Here is a 23,415-nt window from a genome sequence, read left to right on the forward strand (position 1 = left end):
TCCCTCCCCTCCCTCCCCCTTGTCCTTCCCCTCCCCTCCCTCCCCCTGTCCTCCCTCTACCCTACTCTTACCCTCTCTCCCCACCTTACCCCCTCCTCCCTCCCCTGTGCTTACAGTGGAAGGTGTAATGGTTGAGTGGTTCGTGAATGTTGTGGGTTTAAACCTGTACTGTGTTCTGTCTTTGTTTTGCTCTCTCACTGCAGAGCTCAGAAGTAAGTTGAGTCTTCTATGTCCTCCCTCTGTCTCCTCCTCTCCTCCTCCTCCTCCCTTTACATCCATGTCTTTGACTGCATGAATCCTGATGAAATGCTGGATGCTGGCCGTGCTCCATCTACACCCATGTTATGAATGAATCCAGATTAAGGGTTCTGGTCTGGTGAGAGGTTCTGGTCTGGCCAACACAGTCCATCCATCTCTGATTAATATAGCTTGTGTCCTGGCTATATTATCCTGCATCGCAGTCTCATGCCCAGGGTCACGGTCTGGGCCACATGTCTGTCTCCCTATTGTTGTTTTGGGCTGTTTAGGGTGACCTTCACTCTCCCTCTCTAACAACAAACACACTGCTCCTCTAACTAGAACTACACTGCTCCTCTAACTAGAACCACACTGTTCCTGTAACTAGAACCACACTGTTCCTGTAACTAGAACCACACTGTTCCTGTAACTAGAACCACACTGTTCCTGTAACTAGAACCACACTGTTCCTGTAACTAGAACCACATATCTCCTCTAACTTGAACCACACTGTTCCTGTAACTAGAACCACACTGTTCCTCTAACTAGAACCACATATCTCCTCTAACTTGAACCACACTGCTCCTCTAACTAGAACCACACTGTTCCTCTAACTAGAACCACATATCTCCTCTAACTTGAACCACACTGCTCCTCTAACTAGAACCACACTGCTCCTCTAACTAGAACCACACTGCTCCTGTAACTAGAACCACACTGTTCCTCTAACTAGAACCACACTGCTCCTGTAACTAGAACCACACTGTTCCTCTAACTAGAACCACACTGCTCCTGTAACTAGAACCACACTGCTCCTGTAACTAGCGTTATTATAAGCGAAGACCGATACAACAGTTTCAGTCCCCCACAATGATGCATCATGATATGCTGCCCAGACATCTGTGTTTTAGAGCTACAGGTCCCCGATTGCAAACTCATGGAGATCTGTCTCCCTGACTGGTGTTTCTGAATGTGTCTAAGAAAGACATGTAGACACATACACACAAAGGGCATGTCAACACTCTGAAAGACTCAACCGTTTGATTTGACTCATAGATTCTGTTAGTGTTTGCATGTGTTGCTATGGCGATGACCAGATCTACATGCATGCAGGCTCTCTCTCGCCCGCCCCACCTCAGAGAGAGAGCTCTCCTGACTACAGATATTTGCTCTCCTCCCTCCTCCCCTTTTCCTCCCTTTATCCTCCCTCCTCCTCTACCTCTCTCTGTCACCCAGACTGCGCAGTGTGAAGATGGAGCAGAGGAAGCTGAATGACCAGGCCAACACTTTGGTAGACCTGGCTAAGGTAAGGACAGGGACTGGAGGACTGGGTGAGTGGGGGGCTAGGGAACTGGGGGGCTGGGGTGCTGGGATGGAGGTCTGGTGCTGGTGGGCTGGGGGACTGGGGGCCTGGGAGTGATGATGATAGGGGTTGTTCAAAGGGATGGTAGCCATTGATGTGGGTGGCATTTGCACTGCAGGTATCTTTTTAAAGGGTTCTGAAGCTCTGGCTTTAATGTATGTTTGCTTTTCCTGCCAGACCCTCCCATCCCCAGGACTGGGTTAGGGTTAAGAGTTAAGAGTTCTCTCTATCCAATCCTAGATGATATCTCTAACTCTAGATGATATCTCTAACTCTAGATGATATCTCTAACTCTAGATGATATCTCTAACCCTAGATGATATCTCTAACTCTAGATGATATCTCTAACTCTAGATGATATCTCTAACTCTAGATGATATCTCTAACTCTAGATGATATCTCTAACCCTAGATGATATCTCTAACCCTAGATGATATCTCTAACCCTAGATGATATCTCTAACTCTAGATGATATCTCTAACCCTAGATGATATCTCTAACCCTAGATGATATCTCTAACCCTAGATGATATCTCTAACTCTAGATGATATCTCTAACTCTAGATGATATCTCTAACTCTAGATGATATCTCTAACCCTAGATGATATCTCTAACTCTAGATGATATCTCTAACCCTAGATGATATCTCTAACCCTAGATGATATCTCTAACTCTAGATGATATCTCTAACTCTAGATGATATCTCTAACCCTAGATGATATCTCTAACTCTAGATGATATCTCTAACTCTAGATGATATCTCTAACCCTAGATGATATCTCTAACCCTAGATGATATCTCTAACTCTAGATGATATCTCTAACCCTAGATGATATCTCTAACCCTAGATGATATCTCTAACTCTAGATGATATCTCTAACTCTAGATGATATCTCTAACCCTAGATGATATCTCTAACCCTAGATGATATCTCTAACCCTAGATGATATCTCTAACCCTAGATGATATCTCTAACTCTAGATGATATCTCTAACTCTAGATGATATCTCTAACCCTAGATGATATCTCTAACCCTAGATGATATCTCTAACTCTAGATGATATCTCTAACTCTAGATGAAGAACTAACTCTAACCTTCCCCCACCAGACCCAGAATGTGATGTATGATCTGGTGTCCGAGCTCCAGGAGAGGAGTGAGGAGCTGGACAAGCGCATCGGCACCCTGGAGGACAAGCTGGACTCTGTGACAGGCAGCCTGCAAGCTCTGCCCTGCCTGATCTCCCAGGCCGTCTCCCAGCAGCAGCAGGACTTCCTGGACAGCTTCCTGCACCGCTTCCGGCCCGCCTCGCTGGGTTCCGAGCGCTCCGAGCGCTCCTGGACCTCCACGGCCCGCCGGCGACGGTCCCCCTCCACTGCTCCTCACACCTCCTCCGACAGTGGCTAGCCCCCCCTCCCCCTCCACCGCCACCTCACACCTCCTCCGACAGCGGCTAGACCCCCCCCATCATCTCTCCCACCACCCCTGTGACTCTGCCTTTGGAGCTTCTCACCATATGACCTCTGACCCCTGCCACCTTGCCCCCCGATGGACCCTGGGTGGAGCAGGAGGCACAGCTAACAAGGACACCTAGTCATCCTAGAGTGACTGATTTAAAATGACTTAAACTGAGATAAGTTGAGATATGGTTTATGTTTTGGCCATTGTATGGCTGTCCAAGTTAGCTTTTTTTGTAAAAGCCCTTGTATAGTTCTGTGATTTCAGTCTGGAGAAAGTACGAACATCACATTTGGGGACACTTAATGCGGTGGAGGAAGATAGAGAGATAGAGGTAACGTAGAGATCGAGTGAAAGAAGAAGGGGCAAGAAAAGAAAGATACCAGTACAGAAGGAGGCAAGCAGCTGGGCGTGGACATGAGGGATACAGATGAAGAGAGAGGATGGAAGATGGAGATAAAGATAGAGAGAGAGGCGGGAAAGGAAGGAAGATGGAGAGAAAGCTGGGGAATCAGGGCCAGAGGAGAGAGTAGGAGCTGGAAGGACATAAATAGATAGTGATGGAGTGAGAGATTATGGAGGGAGAGAGAGAGAGGTGATGGAGAGAGAAAGATAGGATGGAGGGAGAGAAAGAGAGGTATTGAGGGACAAATAGGAAGGGTGGTGTGGTTGGATAGATTACACCTGATTCTGCGCTGGAGTCCTTTTTTACAGGACTGGTGTGACAGTGTGTGTCCCCATATTCAAGGTTTCAAAATGGCCACAAAGAACTCAGCTGTCCTTTGAGTTGAGAAATCCACTTCAGGGAGATGGTGAGGCAGGGTTAGGGTCAGTCAGGGAGGGAGGGAGGGAGGGAGGGAGGAGGAGGGAAGGAGGAGGGGAGGGCACACTATGGAGGGACAAGGGGGTGCACATGACATTACTACTGAGTAGGAATTAACACTAATGCCAACTTAAAGTTTCAGTTTCCCTGTTCTTACCAAGGGAACAATGAGAGCAACTATCTTTTTTAGTTACATAATGACATGTGATTTTTCAGTGCCTGAATGTATAAATAGTAGAGGGTTATTTAATGACTAATTTCAGAGCAAGTTTTTTACGATGTTAACACTCTGAATAAGAGCATTGCATTCCTTTTTCAGATACATTCCTCCAAAATTTCAAAGAAAATGTCTTAATGTAATGCATAACATTGCCTCCATGACAGAGTATCTCTATTAATATCTTCAAACTTTCTTTGTCTTTTTCTATTTATACCAACCACAAAAAATACTGAAATCAGAGTATAAGACTAGCAAGCGAGATAGGAAAAAAGGATGTGTTCACTTAAACTCTTTGTTCACACACACACACGCACACACACACGCACACACACACACACACACACACACACACACACACACACACACACACACAGACACACAGACACACACACACAGAGACACACAGCTATGAAATCTGTAGTCTGCCATTCCACCACTACAAACCGGAGCTTCCACTTGTCTTCAGGTACAGGACTGGGGAGAGACACCACGAGCCTCACCCCTGCATGGCCGGGGCACCGTGACAACAGGTTGCCGTGACAATGGGGCACCGTGACAGCGGTGCAGTCCTCTGGATGGCTGGAGGAGTTTACTTTTAGATTTGATGCTTCATTTGTTGGTTTGTTTTTTTTGTTTTTTTTACTGACATTTAGTTTTTTATTAGGAACCTAGGATTTCTAGAGTTGCTGATCTAGAGTTGCAGTAATGTGATGCTGTATGACGATGCATTCCCTGTTTTAAAATTACGTGAAGAGAATCTCTATAAAAAAAATGTATCCTGGAAGAATACAAATAAAGAAATGAAGACATACCTCTCTCTCTTTCTGTATATATATACTGTATATCCACATATGTACCCCCTCAGTGGTGGTTCATACCTTGGGGTTCTAGATAGTGGTGGTTCAAACCTGGGATTCTAGATAGTGGTGGTTCAAACCTGGGATTCTAGATAGTGGTGGTTCAAACCTGGGGTTCTACACAGTGGTGGTTCATACCTGGGGTTCTAAACCCTACACACTACGTCCTACAATACACCCTACACACTATGTCCTCCACACTACGCTGTACACCCTATCTTACACCCTATCTTAATATATAATAATATGGGAGTCAGATGGCTGAGCGGTGAGGGAGTTGGGCTAGTAATCTGAAGGTTGCCAGTTCGATTCCCAGCCGTGCCACATGACGTTGTGTCCTTGGGCAAGTCACAGAATGTCCCTGTACTTACTGTAAGTCGCTCTGGATAAGAGCGTCTGCTAAATGACTAAATGTAAAAGCAAATATGGGTGTATGTGAAGCCCTCTGTGACATGCTTGCGTGTAAAAAGGGCTATACAAATACATTTTGATTTGATTTAATATGTTATTTCATTTAAATTATTTATTTTGTAAACTGAGGTTGTGCTGAATATAAAATAAAATACTAAGCATTAGGGGTTAATAACTTCCTAGTGTAGTCAAATAGAGCAAAAGCCACATTTTGGCAAAATGGACATAAAAAGTGTCAGACCGGAGAGTTAACAGACATTTTGAGGGTTACGGGTTAGGTTCATTTCTTTTCCACAGAAAAGTGAAAGAGAAGAAGCCACTCTTTCAGGCGGTGGAGCTGGTGGCAACAGAGCTTGCGGCATCGTGTGAGAGTGTACATTGGCAGCTTGCAGCAATCCTGAGAAGAAGATAACATACTGCCCTCTAGTGTTGCACAACTGCACTCCACCTTGCTCTCATAGCAATAACATAACTTGGATATTCTTATAACAATGTGTGTTAATTTAGGACTTTTATCCAAAGCAACATAAATGTTTCCTATTGAATAAAAAGAATAAGTCATGCTGTGGTATTAACTATTGTCTAGGAATTATGAGAAGATCGGAAACTTTTTCACCAACACTGCAATGACACCATAAGCTAACTAATTAAACCCATATAAAACTGCACATATTGTTTCCCAGAAACACCCTGCTGTCTCTCATGCCTGCCATTATCTGTATGCTCAGTTGTGCGTTTCTCTCTTTCTCTCTCCCCCCTCTCCTCTCTCTCTGTCAGGAATCAGGCCATTTCTAGCCGGCTCTCAGCACCTACAGAGCTAATGATTAAGCTGTACCAGTCTGTCCCCACCTCACTCCCTGGAAGGCAGAGGGTAGCTAATGATTAAGCTGTGATTAAGTGCTGCGTCACCTGAGGGGAGAACTGAGTCCATTCTGGCAGCTGCCATCTTTGCTGTTTACCTCCTAGTCCACCTCTGCTGGTTAGCACTGGTCCTCAGAGACAAGGTAAGAGGTATGACTAGCTGTTAACCTCCCAGTCCACCTCTGCTGGTCAGCACTGGTCTTCACTGGTCAGCACTGGTCTTCATTAGTCAGCACTGGTCTACAGAGACAAGGTAAGAGGTCTGACTTGATGTTAACGTGGTAGATCGTGTTTGATATATTTATCTAAACTTTATCTCATCTGAATCACAACTCTTATTGTATTTAGTTTGTAGCCCATCAAGTAAATTCTCTCTTATCCACAATGTTAAGTTGAAGGTTGATTAATTCTCAATACCATGAAGATTGTAAACTGTGAAGATTGTAAACATTACGTTACTTTTTTCCTCAGACTGTGAGACCAGTAAACTTTTCACACAAGTTCCTAAATATTAATATGACCTTAATTACTCCAAACTGCATATTATATACATAAGCAGTCAGAGGAATTAAAATAACAGTTTTTTCTGGTTTACACAGATCACCTATACTGACAACTTTGTTATTTTCCTCCTCCTCCACTTCCTCTTTCTTCATCCTTCTCCTCCTCCTTCTCCTTCTTCACACTCCTCCTTCTTCTTCATCCTTCTCCTTCTCCTCCTCCTTCTTCATACTCCTCCTTCTTCTTCATCCTTCTCCTCCTCCTCCTCCTCCACTTCCTCCTCCACCACCAAGAGTAGTGTGCTTAGAGAAGGTAGAGTAGTGTGCTTAGAGAAGGTAGAGTAGTGTGCTTAGAGAAGGTAGACTAGTGTGCTTAGAGACAGTAGACTAGTGTGCTTAGAGAAGGTAGACTAGTGTCCCTAGAGAAGGTAGAGTAGTGGGCTTAGAGAAGGTAGACAAGTGTGCTTAGAGAAAGTAGAGTAGTGTTCTTAGAGAAGGTAGACTAGTGTCCCTAGAGAAGGTAGAGTAGTGGGCTTAGAGAAGGTAGACAAGTGTGCTTAGAGAAAGTAGAGTAGTGTTCTTAGAGAAGGTAGACTAGTGTGCTTAGAGAAGGTAGACTAGTGTGCTTAGAGAAAGTAGAGTAGTGTGCTTAGAGAAGATAGACTAGTGTGCTTAGAGAAGGTACACTAGTGTCCTTAGAAAAGGTAGACTAGTGTGCTTAGAGAAGGTACAGTAGTGTACTTAGAGAAGATAGACTAGTATGGTTGCAGAGGGTACAGGGGGATGAACAGTTTGAGCAGGATCTGGAAGAGAGGAGGGGAGGGAGACTCATTCTCTAGAACTGACACCCCAGTGCAACAAACAAGCTCAGCGGACGACTTTTCCGATGATGTGGCATCCACGGGCCAATCAGGTAGTACTCCTCCGTATGAACATAAGGACGGTGCAGGCACTCAGCAGGGGGGCCTGAGGGAGAGCTGGAGGGGCCATCTGCCTCGGTCATGGGGAACGGTTAGGGTTACCCTAACCCGGTCATGGGGAAGTCTCCTACAGAAGTGGAGCAGTGGAGCAGCAGAGTCTGAGCAGGGCCCTGGAGGGGTCCACATCCTGCCTAACGGCACTAGGGTGAGCCCCCCTGTGAGCCCCCTCCCTCAACGCAGGTGCTCCTCCACCCCCACAGACCTCCACCGCCTAGAGGGGTCTGAGCTCAGTAGTTTGCACCTCGCGGAGCAGTATGCAGAGAAGCTGGAGGTCTACAACATGAAGTACTCCTACCTGAAGTCCTGGCCGGGCATGCTGCGCCTGCTGGCTGGGATGGAGCTGTTGTTTGCAGGCATGGTATTCGCCTGTGTCTGCGCCTACATCCAGAAGGACAGCCAGTGGTCCAGCGCGTACGGACTTCACAGTGGAGTGCCAGGGTACCATTACAGGGGCCCCAGGACTCCCTTCGTGCTGGCCATGGTGGGGCTGTCCTGGGTGGCCACCCTGCTGCTCCTGGTGATGGGCTTCACCATGTACTACCGCTCTATTCTGCTGGACGCCCCCTGGTGGCCACTGACGGAAGCTGCCATCAACGTAGTCCTGTTCCTGCTCTACATGGCTGCTGGCATTGTGTACCTCAACGACCTGAACAGGGGAGGGCTATGCTACATGACGGTCGGGGTCAATCCCCTGCTGTCCAGTCTGTGCAGGGTGGACGGGGGACAGATGGCAGGCGCTGCGTTCATCTTCATCACCATGGCAATGTACCTGGTGAGCTTCTTGGTGTGTCTGAAGATGTGGCGACATGAGGCAACGAGGCAAGACAGGCAGCGCTGGGAGACAGGCAGAGAGGGCAGAGAGAGGCAGCACTTTGAGAGAGGCAGAGAAGAGGTGAAGCTAATGGATATTAGTAGAGTAAGTCCCAAATTAATCAAATATATTGATATATTGTACCCACCAATATATCAGCATCTTCCTACAGTATGTAATAACATCCTCTGATTTTCACCCCAGGAGTGTCATCTCCGTGGCGTGGTCTCGTCAGCCCCTTCCACCCCCAGGAGGATTGTATTTGAGGATGAGATGGGTTCTGAGAGGCAGGTCAGAACCAGCCAGCACAGAACCAGCCAGCACAGACCCAGCCAGCACAAAAACAGCCAGCATTGGCTGGTTGGGCTCCCAACTGCACCAGACTACACTTCCAAACCCAGACCAGATTACATCCTGTGAGTGAACAGTGTGACTAACACAGGACATTACATTGATGACTCGAGGGAGGAGAGAGAGGAGGAGCAGGGAGGGAGGGAGGAGAGAGAGGAGGAGCAGGAAGGGAGGGAGGAGACAGAGGAGGAGCAGGGAGGGAAGGAGGAGAGAGAGGTGGAGCAGGGAGGGAGGGAGGAGAGAGAGGAGGAGCAGGGAGGGAGGGAGGAGAGAGAGGAGCAGGGAGGGAGGGAGGAGAGAGAGGAGGAGCAGGGAGGGAGGGAGGAGAGAGAGGAGGAGCAGGGAGGGAGGGAGGAGAGAGGAGGAAGAGGGAGGGAGGGAGGAGAGAGAGGAGCAGGGAGGGAGGGAGGAGAGAGAGGAGGAGCAGGGAGGGAGGGAGGAGAGAGAGGAGGAGCAGGGAGGGAGGGAGGAGAGAGAGGAGGAGCAGGGAGGGAGGGAGGAGAGAGAGGAGGAGCAGGGAGGGAGGGAGGAGAGAGGAGGAGCAGGGAGGGAGGGAGGAGAGAGAGGAGCAGGGAGGGAGGAGGAGCAGGGAGGGAGGGAGGAGAGAGAGGAGGAGCAGGGAGGGAGGGAGGAGAGAGAGAGGAGGAGCAGGGAGGGAGGGAGGAGAGAGAGGAGGAGCAGGGAGGGAGGGAGGAGAGAGAGGAGGAGCAGGGAGGGAGGGAGGAGAGAGGAGGAGCAGGGAGGGAGGAGAGAGGAGGAGCAGGGGCTCCAGCCTTGGTTAGTGAGGAGTGACCTGCTGCAAGGACTGATGAAAATAATAATAATATGATTAATTAGCAGATGCTTTTCTCCAAAGAAACGTACAAGGGGGATTCAAACTTGTGACTTCATCTGCAGTTAAATGCTCTACCACTGAGATTTGAAAAATGACTAAATGAGATATACCCAAGGATCCTTGTAATTCGCAGTCTAATGTAGATCATTAACTAGCTGGATAATGTCCCCAGTACAGTCACATCAGATTAGGGATATTCAAAGATAGGGAAAAGTAAGGCGACCATGTCAGAAAATCTGAACAAGGTCTTCCTCATTGTAGTCACCAGTCCAGAGCACTGAAGTACACTTAAACCAGATACAAAGAAAAATACCTGACCCTAATAACAAGTTGACCGGACACCCAGTGTTGTAGGACTCGAGACAAATGCAACCAATAACTCCACTAACTTCTAATTTGAAATTACCCATCACGAATCCTCGCACCTTAAAAGTGAAGGACGGAGAAAGTGGCTGTCTGAAGATGTTGGCCAAATCAGCTATAATTAGATTTTGTTACCTGAACCACAAAGAGTTTACAATAGCGTCCAAAACAAAACACACAGTTTGTGTAAATTCTGCAAAGAGACGTTCACTGAGACGGCTGGGACTAGGCCTACATCAAACTTTTACTGGCATTTAGAAAGAAAACATTAAAAAAGGTGAGCCAAGCGTAAGTGACGCTAGCAAAGCTAGTTACCTAACGTTTGCAATCTGCCTCTGTACCAAAACTCTTCAGAAATCTCTTCCCCCTCTACACAAAGATATTTAGCGAGTATTAGCTAGCTACCAATGTAACAATATACTGTATGTTTCAGGGCGTTAATTTCATTTGTTTGCCAGATTATGTTTTTGATAACGAGCCGGGCCACAAAAGCTATGTTGTAGCTAATCAGGCGCGGAGCCAGACGTTGTAACAGTGCGTGTCCACTACAGCGGAGCGGACGGCACATTTAACACCTGAAGCCGGGCGTTAACGCTCGCGTAGGGCATTGTGGGAAGCGAGCGGAGCAATGTGGGAAGCGAGCGGAGCAATGTGGGAAGCGAGCGGAGCAATGTGGGAAGCGAGCGGAGCATTGCGAGTAGAAATTTATCTATGTAAATGTATTTATGTAAATGAGGAGCGTTAAATGCTAGCGTTGGCCAATCGGATTGGTTTCTTGTTTCTTGTAACGCAGCAACCATTGGTCATGGTAAACATTTCTAGGTTTCACAGTTTCAAGATGGAGGAAAAACTTATCGTATGTGTCTGCATACCCAGTTCTGTTCAGAACAAAGTTACGTAATGTGACGAGCCTGAATTTTAAGATTACATTAAAATAATAATGTGCATGCAGGCCACTGACAAGGTGCATGTTGTCAGTGTCCCTGGTGTGTTTTTAAACTTTTACATTCAGTCTCGTCACATTACGTGACTGTTCTGTGCCACTGCTAGCTCGCTAGCCCAGCCGACACACGATTGGTTGAGTGACCAGTGGCGTAACATGTAGTCTACTGTAATCTTGCACTAGTAAAATATTGTGTATTTTTACACAAATGTTGTGTAAAAGTGGTATTTTGATCGTTATTGTCAGTACATGAACCCAGGTCTGCACGCTTGGCCATCACTACAACAGTGACCTTAGAGAACTACAACTAATTTGTCTAACACGCCCCCGAGCGTGGTGTACTGTGGGAAGGCAAGCGGTGCAGAGCGTTAAAAAACGCTGTAGTGGACACGCACCATAAACATTCGGGGCTTACATATAGCATACAATCACAGTCTGCAGCTACACTGGAAGTGTAAATCTGCTAAAAATCTCTATCTAAAAGTCTACTAAATGAAAAAATTCTCTCTCCCTTTATTTTCTTAAACTATGTTTATAACATAAATGTGGTTTGAGAAGGATAATTAAAACACTCTAAAACATAATATTTTGTGATAATGTTTAACTAGCCGCTATGCTAAATACAATATTATATATTGTATGTATACATATGGGTGATGTATTGTATATAAATACAATACATCACCCAACCAGCGGTGGTGGTAACCTAGGTTACACCTGAAAAGAGGGGTCTGAGGAGAGAGTTCCGGTTTAGGGGGGCCTTAGTAGGGAGCGCTGAAGTTAGACCCTTCTCAACCTAGGACGTAGTCTGGGTTTGATGTGATGCTAGATGGGGATTTCCACAATGAATGTGAGCATGTGCAGGGCACAACCTAAATAATTTGGCATTAATTTGAGTGCAAAATAGTTTTCTGAACTTTATGTTAAATACACATTACATTGGACACATTTTTGTATTTGCTGAATACCCAATTTTTTTAACCCGACTTAATAAAGTTAAGTTAAACGCTGCGGTACCGCGCTCCTTCACTGAGGGATCTGAGTACTAATGTGCCTCTAAGAAGAATTTTTTTAACATATTAAATAGGCTGCTTTGCCTGGCCTTAAGCACACGGCACTACTTTAAAAGTGCTCATTTTGAGTTCCAATTAACAGTTACAGATCCATTCTAACTTTTTACCTTGCCAAACCCTACTGCCTGTGTGTTTCTTTTTGAGTGGTCTGGTCTTGACTCGGTCTCGCCCTGCCTTGGTCTGGTCTTGACTCGGTCTCGACCCATCAAAGTCTTGGTCTTGTCTTAGTCTTGACACACTCTGGTCTTGGTCATGACTTGGTCTCGATTTAGGTGGTCTTGACTACAACACTGTGGATACCTAATATAGTGTTATACTAGCTTGTGTCCTGTTCCCAATGGGACACACAGGCAGACACAAACAAACAAGCAGGCAAGAAGGCAGGCAGACCAACAGGCCATCTTCACAGACAGACAGGCAGCCAAACATACAGACAGACATCCAGACAGACAGCCAAGCAGACAGACAGACTAATCTAACCTGTACTTCCTGCTCGCTACAGGAAGTTCCCCACGGTGCAGCGCCTGGAGGAACGGGATGATTACCGGACCGTGTTTAACGACCAGTACCAGGAGTACCGAGAACTGCATGCCGAGGTCAGCGCCACCCTGGACAAATTCACACGCATGGACGCCATGATGGACACCCTGCTGAGGAACGGAGACCAGGGGGTGAGACCAGCAGACAGACAAGCAGACAGACAGGGAGGCAGACAGGGAGGCAGACAGACAACCATGGCATCTACACAGACAGACAGGCAGAGAGACCGAACATGTAATCTATGTTATTAATGTCTTACAGGAGAAGATGAGAATTGATCATATCTTGAAGAAATATGAGCTAAAGAAAAATGTAAGTGATAAATAGTTATTATTTGTCCTTGCCATTCATTCACATTTTCTCTAATTGCTTGAAATAATTCCCCAAATGATCCAGCAACTGCCACAGCCTTTAACTGTTGTGGAACTATTCTCGCCTTTAGCTGCTGTAAACCAAGGTTCAACCCGCTCCCTGTAAACCCAGGTAGAACCCGCTCCCTGTAAACCCAGGTAGAACCAGCTCCCTGTAAACCCAGGTAGAACCCGCTCCCTGTAAACCCAGGTAGAACCAGCTCCCTGTAAACCCAGGTAGAACCCGCTCCCTGTAAACCCAGGTAGAACCAGCTCCCTGTAAACCCAGGTAGAACCCGCTCCCTGTAAACCCAGGTAGAACCAGCTCCCTGTAAACCCAGCTTTCTCAGCAACGTTGCCCGTTCAACCAGACCATGCTCCTGTCATATCAGACTGAGCAATAGTGCTGCTGCTGAAAAGGTGTGTGTGTGCATATGTGCGTGTGGCGTTGTGGGTGTGTGTTCACCAGGACCCAGCCTTCCTGGAAAAGAAGAAACGTTGTGAATACCTGAAAGCTAAACTCAGCCACATCAAGGACCGTATCCGAGAATACGACCATAACACAGAGACTTGAAGCTGAAGAACGTAGAGACCAAGCTGAAGCTCTTCTAAGGGGCTTTACTGTGTGATGTTGTCACCACACATATAATATGAGTCTGGTCATTTGTTGCTCTGCCATGCCATGATTGTTACATGTCTGCCATCACTGCAGTGTTTGAGTGTGGGACTGCAGAGATGGAAGCATGTCTGCCATCACTGCAGTGTTTGAGTGTGGGACTGCAGAGAGGGAAGATCATAAACTCTCACCTTTGGACTTTGGACCGCTGGAGACATTCTTACCTGAGTGGTCTCATTTAAAACTCCAATGATTCTTAATGTATGTTGCCCTTCCAAGCAAAAGGCCAAAAACAACCTAATCAGTCTAAATCGACGTACTTGCTTTGCCATGTGGTTGAATCACTTCTCCACTTTACTGTAGAGAAATAAAGGGGGTCTGATCAGCAAACCGATTTACACTTTGAAGCAATTTGTCTTAGTTCCATTCAGATATCAGGGAGGATAGTGTGGGAATTTGCATACTGCTGACAGGAATAGTGTTTGAATATCAACGACATCACCAAAAATCTGTTTATCAAAGACAATCAATATTATTTGTACTTAAATCATGTTATAGATGATACTCCTGTAAAATGTCTGCTTCTCCAAAATTAAACTTGATCATAAAAGTATAATTATAAGAGGATCATATTACGCAGAAAGCATGCTGGGGTGTCAATTGGCATTATTGCGTGTGTTTGCCTTTGAAAAGGCACAACCTATATTCTCTCTCATATATAGCTATTTATTTCTTTATTTCTTTATTTCTTATTATTTTCCCACCCTAACTAGTCCCTCAATTTTTGCACTACATAGACACTGGTCGGTGTCAAAATGTTCGTCTTGATCCCGATTGCGTTGCTTGTATTTCCGTGAAGGTTCCGTTGCATGGTTTAGGCAGAATACATGCAGCTAACGGTAGCTAACTAGCTAGCCACAGTCAGAACTTTCACAACATCACAACGCACACGTTTGTAACAAGGCCTGTTACGGCATTCAGGCCATTTTTACACAGGATTTCCCTTTTTTCTTAGCCTAGTTGAAACAGTTGCATCCAACTATTTGAGGCTCCCACATCACCTATAGCCTACCTCTTGCACTGAGAGAACCCTGCTTCATTGTACACTTTCACTTTTTGTATTTTGAAGAGTAAATAAGCAGTAACAAACAGTTGTTTGCTTTTGAATCTATGCAATCTTCAATATTGAGTTTGCATACTTTTTAAAATGTATATGCTGTATATACAGACATATCAGTTGAAAAATGTAAGTACACCTATGAAAACTCTGGTCTTTCTCTAAATGTTTGGACGTTTGATATTAGTTTTAACAACTGGTTAAGCTGAAGTCCTGTTTTTTTATTAAGTCTTTTCTTAATAATTGTTATGATATATTTCACTGTCATAGTGTGAATTTATTAAATAATGTTCCTAAATTTCCTCCATATCTATTGGGCACAGACAGAGCCGACCGGAGTCCCCATTGTGACTGGGTCATCACCAGCTTCTCATGTTTTCTACCTGACATGCGCAGAGCAGTATTATAACAAGTAGTCAACAGAACAGGTCGTCAACAGCAAGACACGTTTAAATAGGCACTAATGGCAGAGATGTGCCAGCATCTACAATAAATGACCTACGCAAGTGGAAGTAATTTGTGATGTCACTCTCATCAACAATAAACTTTCATGGAACAAAGCTGAACTTGCGCTATCTCCATTGCGTAAGTAAACAGCAAACTTTTTTTCAGCGTCACTTATCTTGGGTAAAGAAACACTAAATGCTGCAATAGTTGCTGTAATCTGGTTGTGTGCTTCAAATCTATAAATGAGCTGGAAAGTTAACCTGGTGAGATTGTAGTCTAATGAGGAGTAATTGCTTTAACATATATTCTTAGTTCATGTCTAAAAACTATAGAATGAAGAACATAGCATGAGCGCATATGTATGTCTTACTGTCCTGGAATATTATACCTCACTTACTTTGAATGGAGTAGGAACACATCCGTCTGTGTGTGTGTATACCACAACTGTGTTTGTCTCGGGGTCCTTAGTGTACTTTAAAGTGTTGCTGACTCTTGTGCTGCTTCACCACATGGTGCAGATATTGGCATTAGCAACTGGCTAGCAGATCCACACTCTGTGAATACCATGCCTGACTGACTCCTCTACTGATCACCGTACGTCTAAATTATTTAGGTCTGTTGGGTTCAGTTGCAGTAGACTGAAAAAGATAGGCTAGGACAGAAACACAGACTGATAGATAGGCTGGGACAGAGACAGGGTAGGATAGAGCGTAGGATAGGGAGTCAGATGGCTAAGCGGTTAGGGAGTCGGGCTATTAATCAGAAGGTTGTTGGTTCGATTCTCGGCCGTACCAAATGACGTTGTGTCCTTGGGCAAGGCATTTCACCCTACTTGCCTCGGGGGGAATGTCCCTGTACTTACTGTAAGTCGCTCTGGATAAGAGCGTCTGCCAAAATGACTAAATGTAAATAGCGACAGGGTAAGATAGAGACAGGGTAGGATAGAGACAGGCTGGGACAGAGACAGGGTAAGATAGCGACAGGGTAAGATAGAGACAGGCTGGGACAGAGACAGGGTAAGATAGAGACAGGGTAGGACAGAGACAGACAAGCAGGCATGGATAGCGATAGACAGACTATGGTAGAGACAAAATGAGACAAAACTGAAACAGAAAATATGTTATTGAACAGCGTCATGGTGTGATTGTATCATTGATTTTAAGAGTGAAACTTTCCCATTGTCTGATGTATAAGAGAAAATATCATATTTTCGCTTTACAGGCATTCGATTTGTCAGAATCATGCATGATAGTCGTTACAATGACAGCCCTCCCTTCTACAGCCCCCCCCAGCACAGCCCCTCCCCAGCCCTCTACCCCCCACGCAACAGCCTCTACCCCCGCAGCAGCCTCTTCCCCTGGAGCCAACACGAGGCCTCCCCTCCAGCAGACTCCATCTATCAGGACGAGCGTCCTCAGTTCTTCCACGACTGGTTTTCACCGCCCGGTCTGGTGAAGACCTTCCAGGGCGTCACCATCCTCATGAGCTTCCTGATCTTCGCCTGCGTGGCATCTACCCTGGTGTGGGACATGCATGGCCATGGGGCAGGGCTGGGGAGCTATGGGCTGGGGGCCGCGGGGGCTCAGGTGGGCTACTACGGAGGCACCTACGGCTATGCCAGCTCCTACATGACCCCCTACTCCGCCAAGTCCGCCATGATCTCCATGGCAGCCATCAACTTCCTGATGTCGCTCGGATTCCTGGTGGGGAGTTTCTCTCGTTCGCGTGCTGCGCGTGGCCGCAGGTTCTACCTGGCGGTGTTGGTGTGTGACGTGGTGCTGGCTGTTCTCCAGGGCATCATGGACATCGTGTTTGTGATCGGGGTGAACCCTGCGTCTCAGAGCTCCCAGAGTGTGCTGTACAACCCCATGCTGAGGATGTGCCAGACCCTGAAGGTGCCCAGCCTGAGTGGCAGCGTGGGGTCCGGGCTCCCAGGGGGATTCCCCATGTACAACCAGTACCTAAAACATTACTGCTTCATGGACCCTGAGGAGGTGGGTCCTCTACATCCAGTAGCTCTGATATTTAGTGCTTTATATCTAGTATGTCAAGATCTAGCAGGGTTCTCTTCATCCAACAGGTCTATATTTAGCAGGGTCTATGTCTAGAAATCTATGTCTAGCAGGTCTATATCTAGCAGGGCGCTTTACAGGTATGTCTAGTAGATATTTAGTCTTGGTGTTGGGTATGACTGTGTCTGTGCTGTCTGTTCCCCAGGCTGTGGCGCTGGTGTTGGGTCTGCTTGTGGTCATAGCTCTGACCATGGCTGCCTACTACGCCTACAAGACACGCAGTAAGATCTGGCGCCATGGCAAAGCCAACATCTACTGGGAGAGGCCGATGCTCAGGGCTGCAGAGGGACAGGATGTCCAGGACTGGGTGAGCAGGGAGCAGTCACGTCACATTCACATGTTACTCACTTTGCAAAAGTTTTTATTTAGTGCTGTGTGTCGAGCAGGTCCATATCAAGCAGGTTTATAAATGGCAGGGTGCTCTATATCTAACAAGTCTATATCTAACAACCTTATATCTAGCAAGCCTGTATCAACTGGTGTATGTCTAACAGTGCTCAGGTTGGGGTAGAGTGTTCAGGACTGGGGTAGAGGGTTCAGGACTATAAGGTTGGGCTAGAGTGTTCAGGACTATCAGGTTGGGGTAGAGCGTTCAGGGCTATCAGGTTGGGATAGAGGGTTCAAGACTATCAGGTGGGGCTAGAGTGTTCAGGGCTATCAGGTTGGGGTAGAGGGTTCAGGACTATGAGGTTGGGATAGAGGGTTCAGGGCTATCAGGTGGGGCTAGAGTGTTCAGGGCTATCAGGTGGGGCTAGATTGTTCAGGGCTATCAGGTGGGGCTAGAGTGTTCAGGGCTATCAGGTGGGGCTAGAGGGTTCAGGGCTGGGCTAGAGGGTTCAGGACTGGGTGGGGTTATTGTCTAAATAGCACTCCCTATTGTAATCTTAGTATCTGCTGAATTAAGGTGGTGTGAGTTATGACTGGTTTCTAGTGCCGTGGGTCTGTTTGTCTTTCTGAGGCACACCTGGTTTCTTTGTGGTACATCATTAACCAGGCTGATAACACCCTTAGTGTTGAAGGCCAGAGAGCAAACATGGTGTTTACAGTTAGTCAGCAGCATTCTTCAAGCAATTATATGGTCACCATGATCTAAGGAACAAATAAAAAAGTTAAACTCATTTTCAAATGGTGTTTAACAGCTTGCGTGTGAGCGTCAGCATTAGATTTGAGGGAAGAAGAAGATAGATGGATGTGGTATTCTAAGCATGTGTTATCCTAGGGATATACAAGCCCTTCACATGCTGTCTCCTATGCTTTGCTCCTGCTATCTCTGGCTTGTACTATCCTAGGCTTGTGCATTGCAAGGCTTTTGTTGACCTAGGCTTGTGTTATGCTAGGCTTGTGCTATGCTAAGATTTTGCAATGCTAAGCTTGTGTTATATAATGGTCCAGGGCCCACAGGCAGGCCTGCATTTTATATCTAAGTAACAGTAGGCCAGTGAAGGCGATAGCCTTACATAGGAACATATATAATGGATGTTATGTATAATGAATACAAGTGTTGGATTGCCTCAACGCTAACAGTGTGCAGCCGTGAATCATTTAATCTTTTAGAAACAGCACAGTTCTGCTTGTGTCAGGAAACAACTGATGTTATGTATGAAATGTGTAACTCGTATAGCTGTTGATGACAGTGTAGATTTCTGCTGTTAGATTCACAGCATCATACTGTTAATGAATGTTGTTTCATATGTATCAAGTTGATGGAGTTATATGTACCCTGCTGTTGATGACGGTTGTAGCTTCATGCTTTTAAAGATGTTGAAGGCCTGAGAAGCTTGAGTTTGCTCATCCTGTAAGACTGTTTGATTTAATGGTGCAGAGATTCATTAATACCGGCTATGGTTAGACTGTGTTCCATGACGGGTGTTCCATGATGCATGACTGTGTTCCATGACTATGTTCCATGATGCATGACTGTGTTCCATGACTGTGTTCCATGACTGTGTTCCATGATGCATGACTGTGTTCCATGACTGTGTTCCATGACTGTGTTCCATGATGCATGACTGTGTTCCATGACTATGTTCCATGATGCATGACTGTGTTCCATGACTGTGTTCCATGACTGTGTTCCATGATGCATGACTGTGTTCCATGACTGTGTTCCATGACTGTGTTCCATGATGCATGACTGTGTTCCATGACTGTGTTCCATGACGGTGTTCCAGGTGAACCATGTTGGAGAGGGCCGCAGCGTCCTTCAGGCCCCCACGCTTGTCATCTGTGAGAGAGCTGATCCCCTGCTCAGGGTCCAGAACAGCGTGGTCGCCTATGGCGACGGACCAGCAAGCGTCTACAGCGAGGGAACCTACAATGGGTGAGTGTTCAAACTTGGTTGCTTAGGTAACAATGCTAGTGTAAACAGAGGTAAACAGCTCAGTTTTAATACAAGATCACGTTTCCGGTTGAATCTGTATTATTGTTCAATGAACATATTGAACATATTGTACAATATGTTCTGCCTTAAAAAAGCTACAAGCCACTCGCTGACTATTTCTGCCTTGACGCCTCGGTTCCCTGAGCTAACAGCAGCACACACAGTCACAAGCGGTAGTTGCCAAACAGGAAACCATACTGAAGTGTGTGATGTCTGTAGTTGTCATGACAACACCAACGGGCCTAAGGCCAGGCCTCCGGGGGAGAGTCCCAGAACAGAGCAGGCCGACAGCCCGAAGAAGAGCCTGCGCTGCCAGACCCCTCCAGGGGAGAGTCCCAGAACAGAGCAGGCCGACAGCCCGAAGAAGAGCCTGCGCTGCCAGACCCCTCCGGGGGAGAGTCCCAGAACAGAGCAGGCCGACAGCCCGAAGAAGAGCCTGCGCTGCCAGACCCCGCCACCAGAGCTGGAGACCAAGCGTGACCAGACTGGCTACACCACAGCTGGAGAGACTGCGGAGCTGAGGAGGAGCTGGGGAGGAGGTGGGGAAGATACCAGGGAGGAGGGCCAAGACCAGAGCCACCTCCTGTTCAGGTAAGTCACTGGGGAGGAGGTGGGGGAGATACAGGAGAAATGCTGAGGAGGATGAGGGTCGACCCTGGGGGACGTACTTCATAGGTAGGACACACTGGATAGAATTATTATTGATTGTCTCTCATTTTTATCCTCTGCAGTTCAAGAATTGAGTACCGTTCCTCCTCCTTCCCACCCGTACTCTCCTTTCCTCCCCAGCATGTACCCTGAGATCAGCTGTGACAAGCAGCGCCAGCAGTGCCGGAGGGAGTTTGCAGCTACCCTGCAGGTCTACAGGAGCCTGTGTGCTGACATGGATGACATCAGTGACCAGCTGCACAAACTGAGCCGCGAGCTGGACTCCCTGGATGAGAGCTCTGTGAAGTACCAGGTAAGAGAGCTCTGTGAAGTACCAGGTAAGGCTCTGTGAAGTAACAGGTAAGAAACGGTTTACAGTGAAATGTGTATATTTACATTATATTATACATACTCTCTCCATGCTGCTCTCTCTACTGCTCTCTCTGCTGCGCTCTCTCTTTACTGCTCTCTCTCTCTGCTGCTCTCTCTGCTGCTCTCTGCTGCTTTCTCTCTCTACTGCTCTCTGCTGCTCTCTCTACTGCTCTCTCTCTACTGCTCTCTCTCTCTCTACTGCTCTCTCTCTACTGCTCTCTCTCTCTCTGCTGCTCTCTCTGCTGCTCTCTCTTTCTCTCTCTGTACTACCCTCTCTGCTGCTCTCTCTCTCTCTCTACTGCTCTCTCTGCTGCTCTCTCTACTTCTCTCTCTCTCTACTGCTCTCTATGCTGCTCTCTCTCTACTGCTCTCTCTCTCTGCTGCTCTCTCTGCTGCGCTCTCTCTCTCTGCTGCTCTCTTTACTGCTCTCTCTGCTGCTTTCTCTCTCTACTGCTCTCTCTCTCTCTCTGCTGCTCTCTCTGCTGCTCTCTCTTTCTCTCTCTCTACTACCCTCTCTGCTGCTCTCTCTCTCTCTCTCTCTCTCTCTACTGCTCTCTCTCTGCTGCTCTCTCTGCTGCTCTCTCTCTACTGCTCTCTCTCTACTGCTCTCTCTGCTGCTCTCTCTCTTTACTGCTCTCTATGCTGCTCTCTCTCTACTGCTCTCTCTCTGCTGCTCTCTATGCTGCTCTCTCTCTACTGCTCTCTCTCTGCTGCTCTCTCTGCTGCTCTCTCTCTACTGCTCTCTCTCTGCTGCTCTCTCTCTGCTGCTCTCTCTCTCTTTACTGCTCTCTATGCTGCTCTCTCTCTACTGCTCTCTCTCTGCTGCTCTCTCTCTGCTGCTCTCTCTCTGCTGCTCTCTCTCTCTTTACTGCTCTCTCTACTGCTCTCTCTCTGCTGCTCTCTCTACTGCTCTCTCTCTATACTGCTCTCTCTCTCTCCCTGATGCTCTCTCTCTCTGTTGTTCAGGGAGTGGCCGATGAGTACAACCGTCTGAAGGACCTGAAGAGAGTAAGACCATTACCCATCTATTAATATCTAGATCTATTATCTACAGTATACTATGTCTATGGACATGGACTGTATACGTACATGCATATATATATATATATATTTACATTTATTCATTTAGCAGACGCTTTTATCCAAAGCGACTTCCAAGAGAGAGCTTTACAAAGTGCATAGGTCACTGATCATAACAACAAGATAGCCAAAAAACATCGCGAGTAGCCAAAACATGAAGCACACATTGTGAACAACCAAAGTAAGTGCCAAAGGGAAGAACCATAAGAGCATGTAGTTAAACAAGTTACAATTAAACAACATGAACCGCTATAAGTGCAAGTGTACCTGTGGAAAAAGCAAGCAACAATAATAAAAACAATATATCACAGCGAGTACAAAAATTTAAATCAGTTACCACTAACCACAAGAGCAACAAGTCTCTAAGCAAGAGTCATTGTGATCCTTGAGGAAACTAACATCGGGTCAAGCGAACCATTCCTAAGTACCTATATATATAGTATATATATGGGTTATATACATATATATGTATGGGTTGTATACATATATATGTATATATATGTATGTGTTTGATCAACATATATCTACAGTATATGTATTCATTATATCCATTAAACAGTGGCTTCAGAAAGTATTCAGACCTCTTCAATTTTAGCACATTTAGTTGTAGATTTCATTGTAAGTGGATACAATTGCCATATTTTCCTACTAATCTGCACTTAATTACATAAAACTACAAAGTGAAAACGTTACATTTCTTTGAAAACATTAGAATAGATCCTCTAAAACCAAAATCTCCTTAAAATTCCGCCACTTCAGGTAAATCCACTTGTAGAAGCCTCTTCGGCAGAAGTTAGAGCTGTGAATCTTCCTGGGTCCCTGCAAGCTTTGCACTCCTGGATCTGGGAAAGTTGTCTCGTTCTCCCTGGCAGGTCTTCTTAGCTCCATCAGACTGGACGGGAGAAGTCGGTTCTGAATACTACCAAGTAGCAGCAGTGACCAAAGTTTCTGAGGCTTGATCGAGTTTGATACAATATTGTCGGCAAGGGTATGTGCGCTCCAGGGGCCTCATGTATAAACGTTGCGTAAAGTTATGTTACTGTGAAGACAGCAACCCGCAGTATTAATGACATAATTTTCAATTTTATTTCTGGGACTTTACAGTTTAACAGAATGGTTATGAATGTGTGGTGAGTGTATGATGCATATGCGATGTCTGGATGATATCTGGTACCTGTGCCCCTCTGTATACCATAACCCTCTGCAGACCCTAACCCTCTGTAGACCATAACCCTCTGCAGACCCTAACCCTAACCTTCTGCAGACCCCAGACTACCTGACCAAGAAGAAGCGGACTCAGGAGCTCAGACAGAAACTCTGCCACATAAAGCGACTGGTGAAGAACTATGACAGTGGCTTGTGCTGAAATTGGTCTCTCTCTCCATCCAGCCCTGAATACCACCCTGTGTTCAGGGCCTCAACAACACCAACACTCTGAACATCGTTATCCAGGACAGGAGAGTGGCCTTAAGCCTAATGGACGAATAGCTCTTATCCAACATGAAGGTTAAAACTTGAGTATACTCAGTGGTAGAATATTTGACTGCAAATCAAAACTTTGCAACTCTGCAAATTCCCCCTGTAAGAATATGAATACATCATTTTGTAAAAGAACCATGGCTATCTACTGGTTACTTCATCACCCAGCAGCCCTCCACAGTCCCCCCTCTCCTTCAAGACAATATAACAGGACTGGATGGGTGAGTCTG

General features: G+C 46.3%; 2 protein-coding genes across 2 annotated transcripts in view; both read left to right on the plus strand.

Moving 5' to 3' along the window:
- kcnn1a (potassium intermediate/small conductance calcium-activated channel, subfamily N, member 1a) overlaps positions 1 to 4,901 on the plus strand; it is a 34,608-nt gene extending 29,707 nt beyond the window's left edge. The window contains exons 8-9 of the mRNA XM_062482463.1: positions 1,474 to 1,543; positions 2,709 to 4,901. Of these exons, the coding sequence (XP_062338447.1) occupies positions 1,474 to 1,543; positions 2,709 to 3,005 (367 nt within the window). The 3' untranslated portion in view covers positions 3,006 to 4,901. The remainder of the gene's footprint in view (positions 1 to 1,473; positions 1,544 to 2,708) is intronic.
- Positions 4,902 to 6,269: 1,368 nt separating this feature from the next.
- LOC134036619 (uncharacterized) lies at positions 6,270 to 23,130 on the plus strand. The gene is given in 13 exon segments (XM_062481618.1): positions 6,270 to 6,481; positions 7,028 to 8,624; positions 8,724 to 8,935; positions 12,587 to 12,755; positions 12,886 to 12,936; positions 13,444 to 13,559; positions 16,407 to 17,148; positions 17,372 to 17,533; positions 19,398 to 19,546; positions 19,826 to 20,197; positions 20,396 to 20,567; positions 21,593 to 21,634; positions 22,971 to 23,130. Coding segments are annotated over 12 exon segments (3,402 nt in total). The 5' UTR covers positions 6,270 to 6,481; positions 7,028 to 7,511; the 3' UTR covers positions 23,073 to 23,130.
- The last annotated feature ends 285 nt before the right edge of the window (positions 23,131 to 23,415 follow it).

Source organism: Osmerus eperlanus, chromosome 16 (genome assembly GCF_963692335.1).
Source record: "Osmerus eperlanus chromosome 16, fOsmEpe2.1, whole genome shotgun sequence".
In the NCBI taxonomy this organism is placed as follows: domain Eukaryota; kingdom Metazoa; phylum Chordata; class Actinopteri; order Osmeriformes; family Osmeridae; genus Osmerus; species Osmerus eperlanus.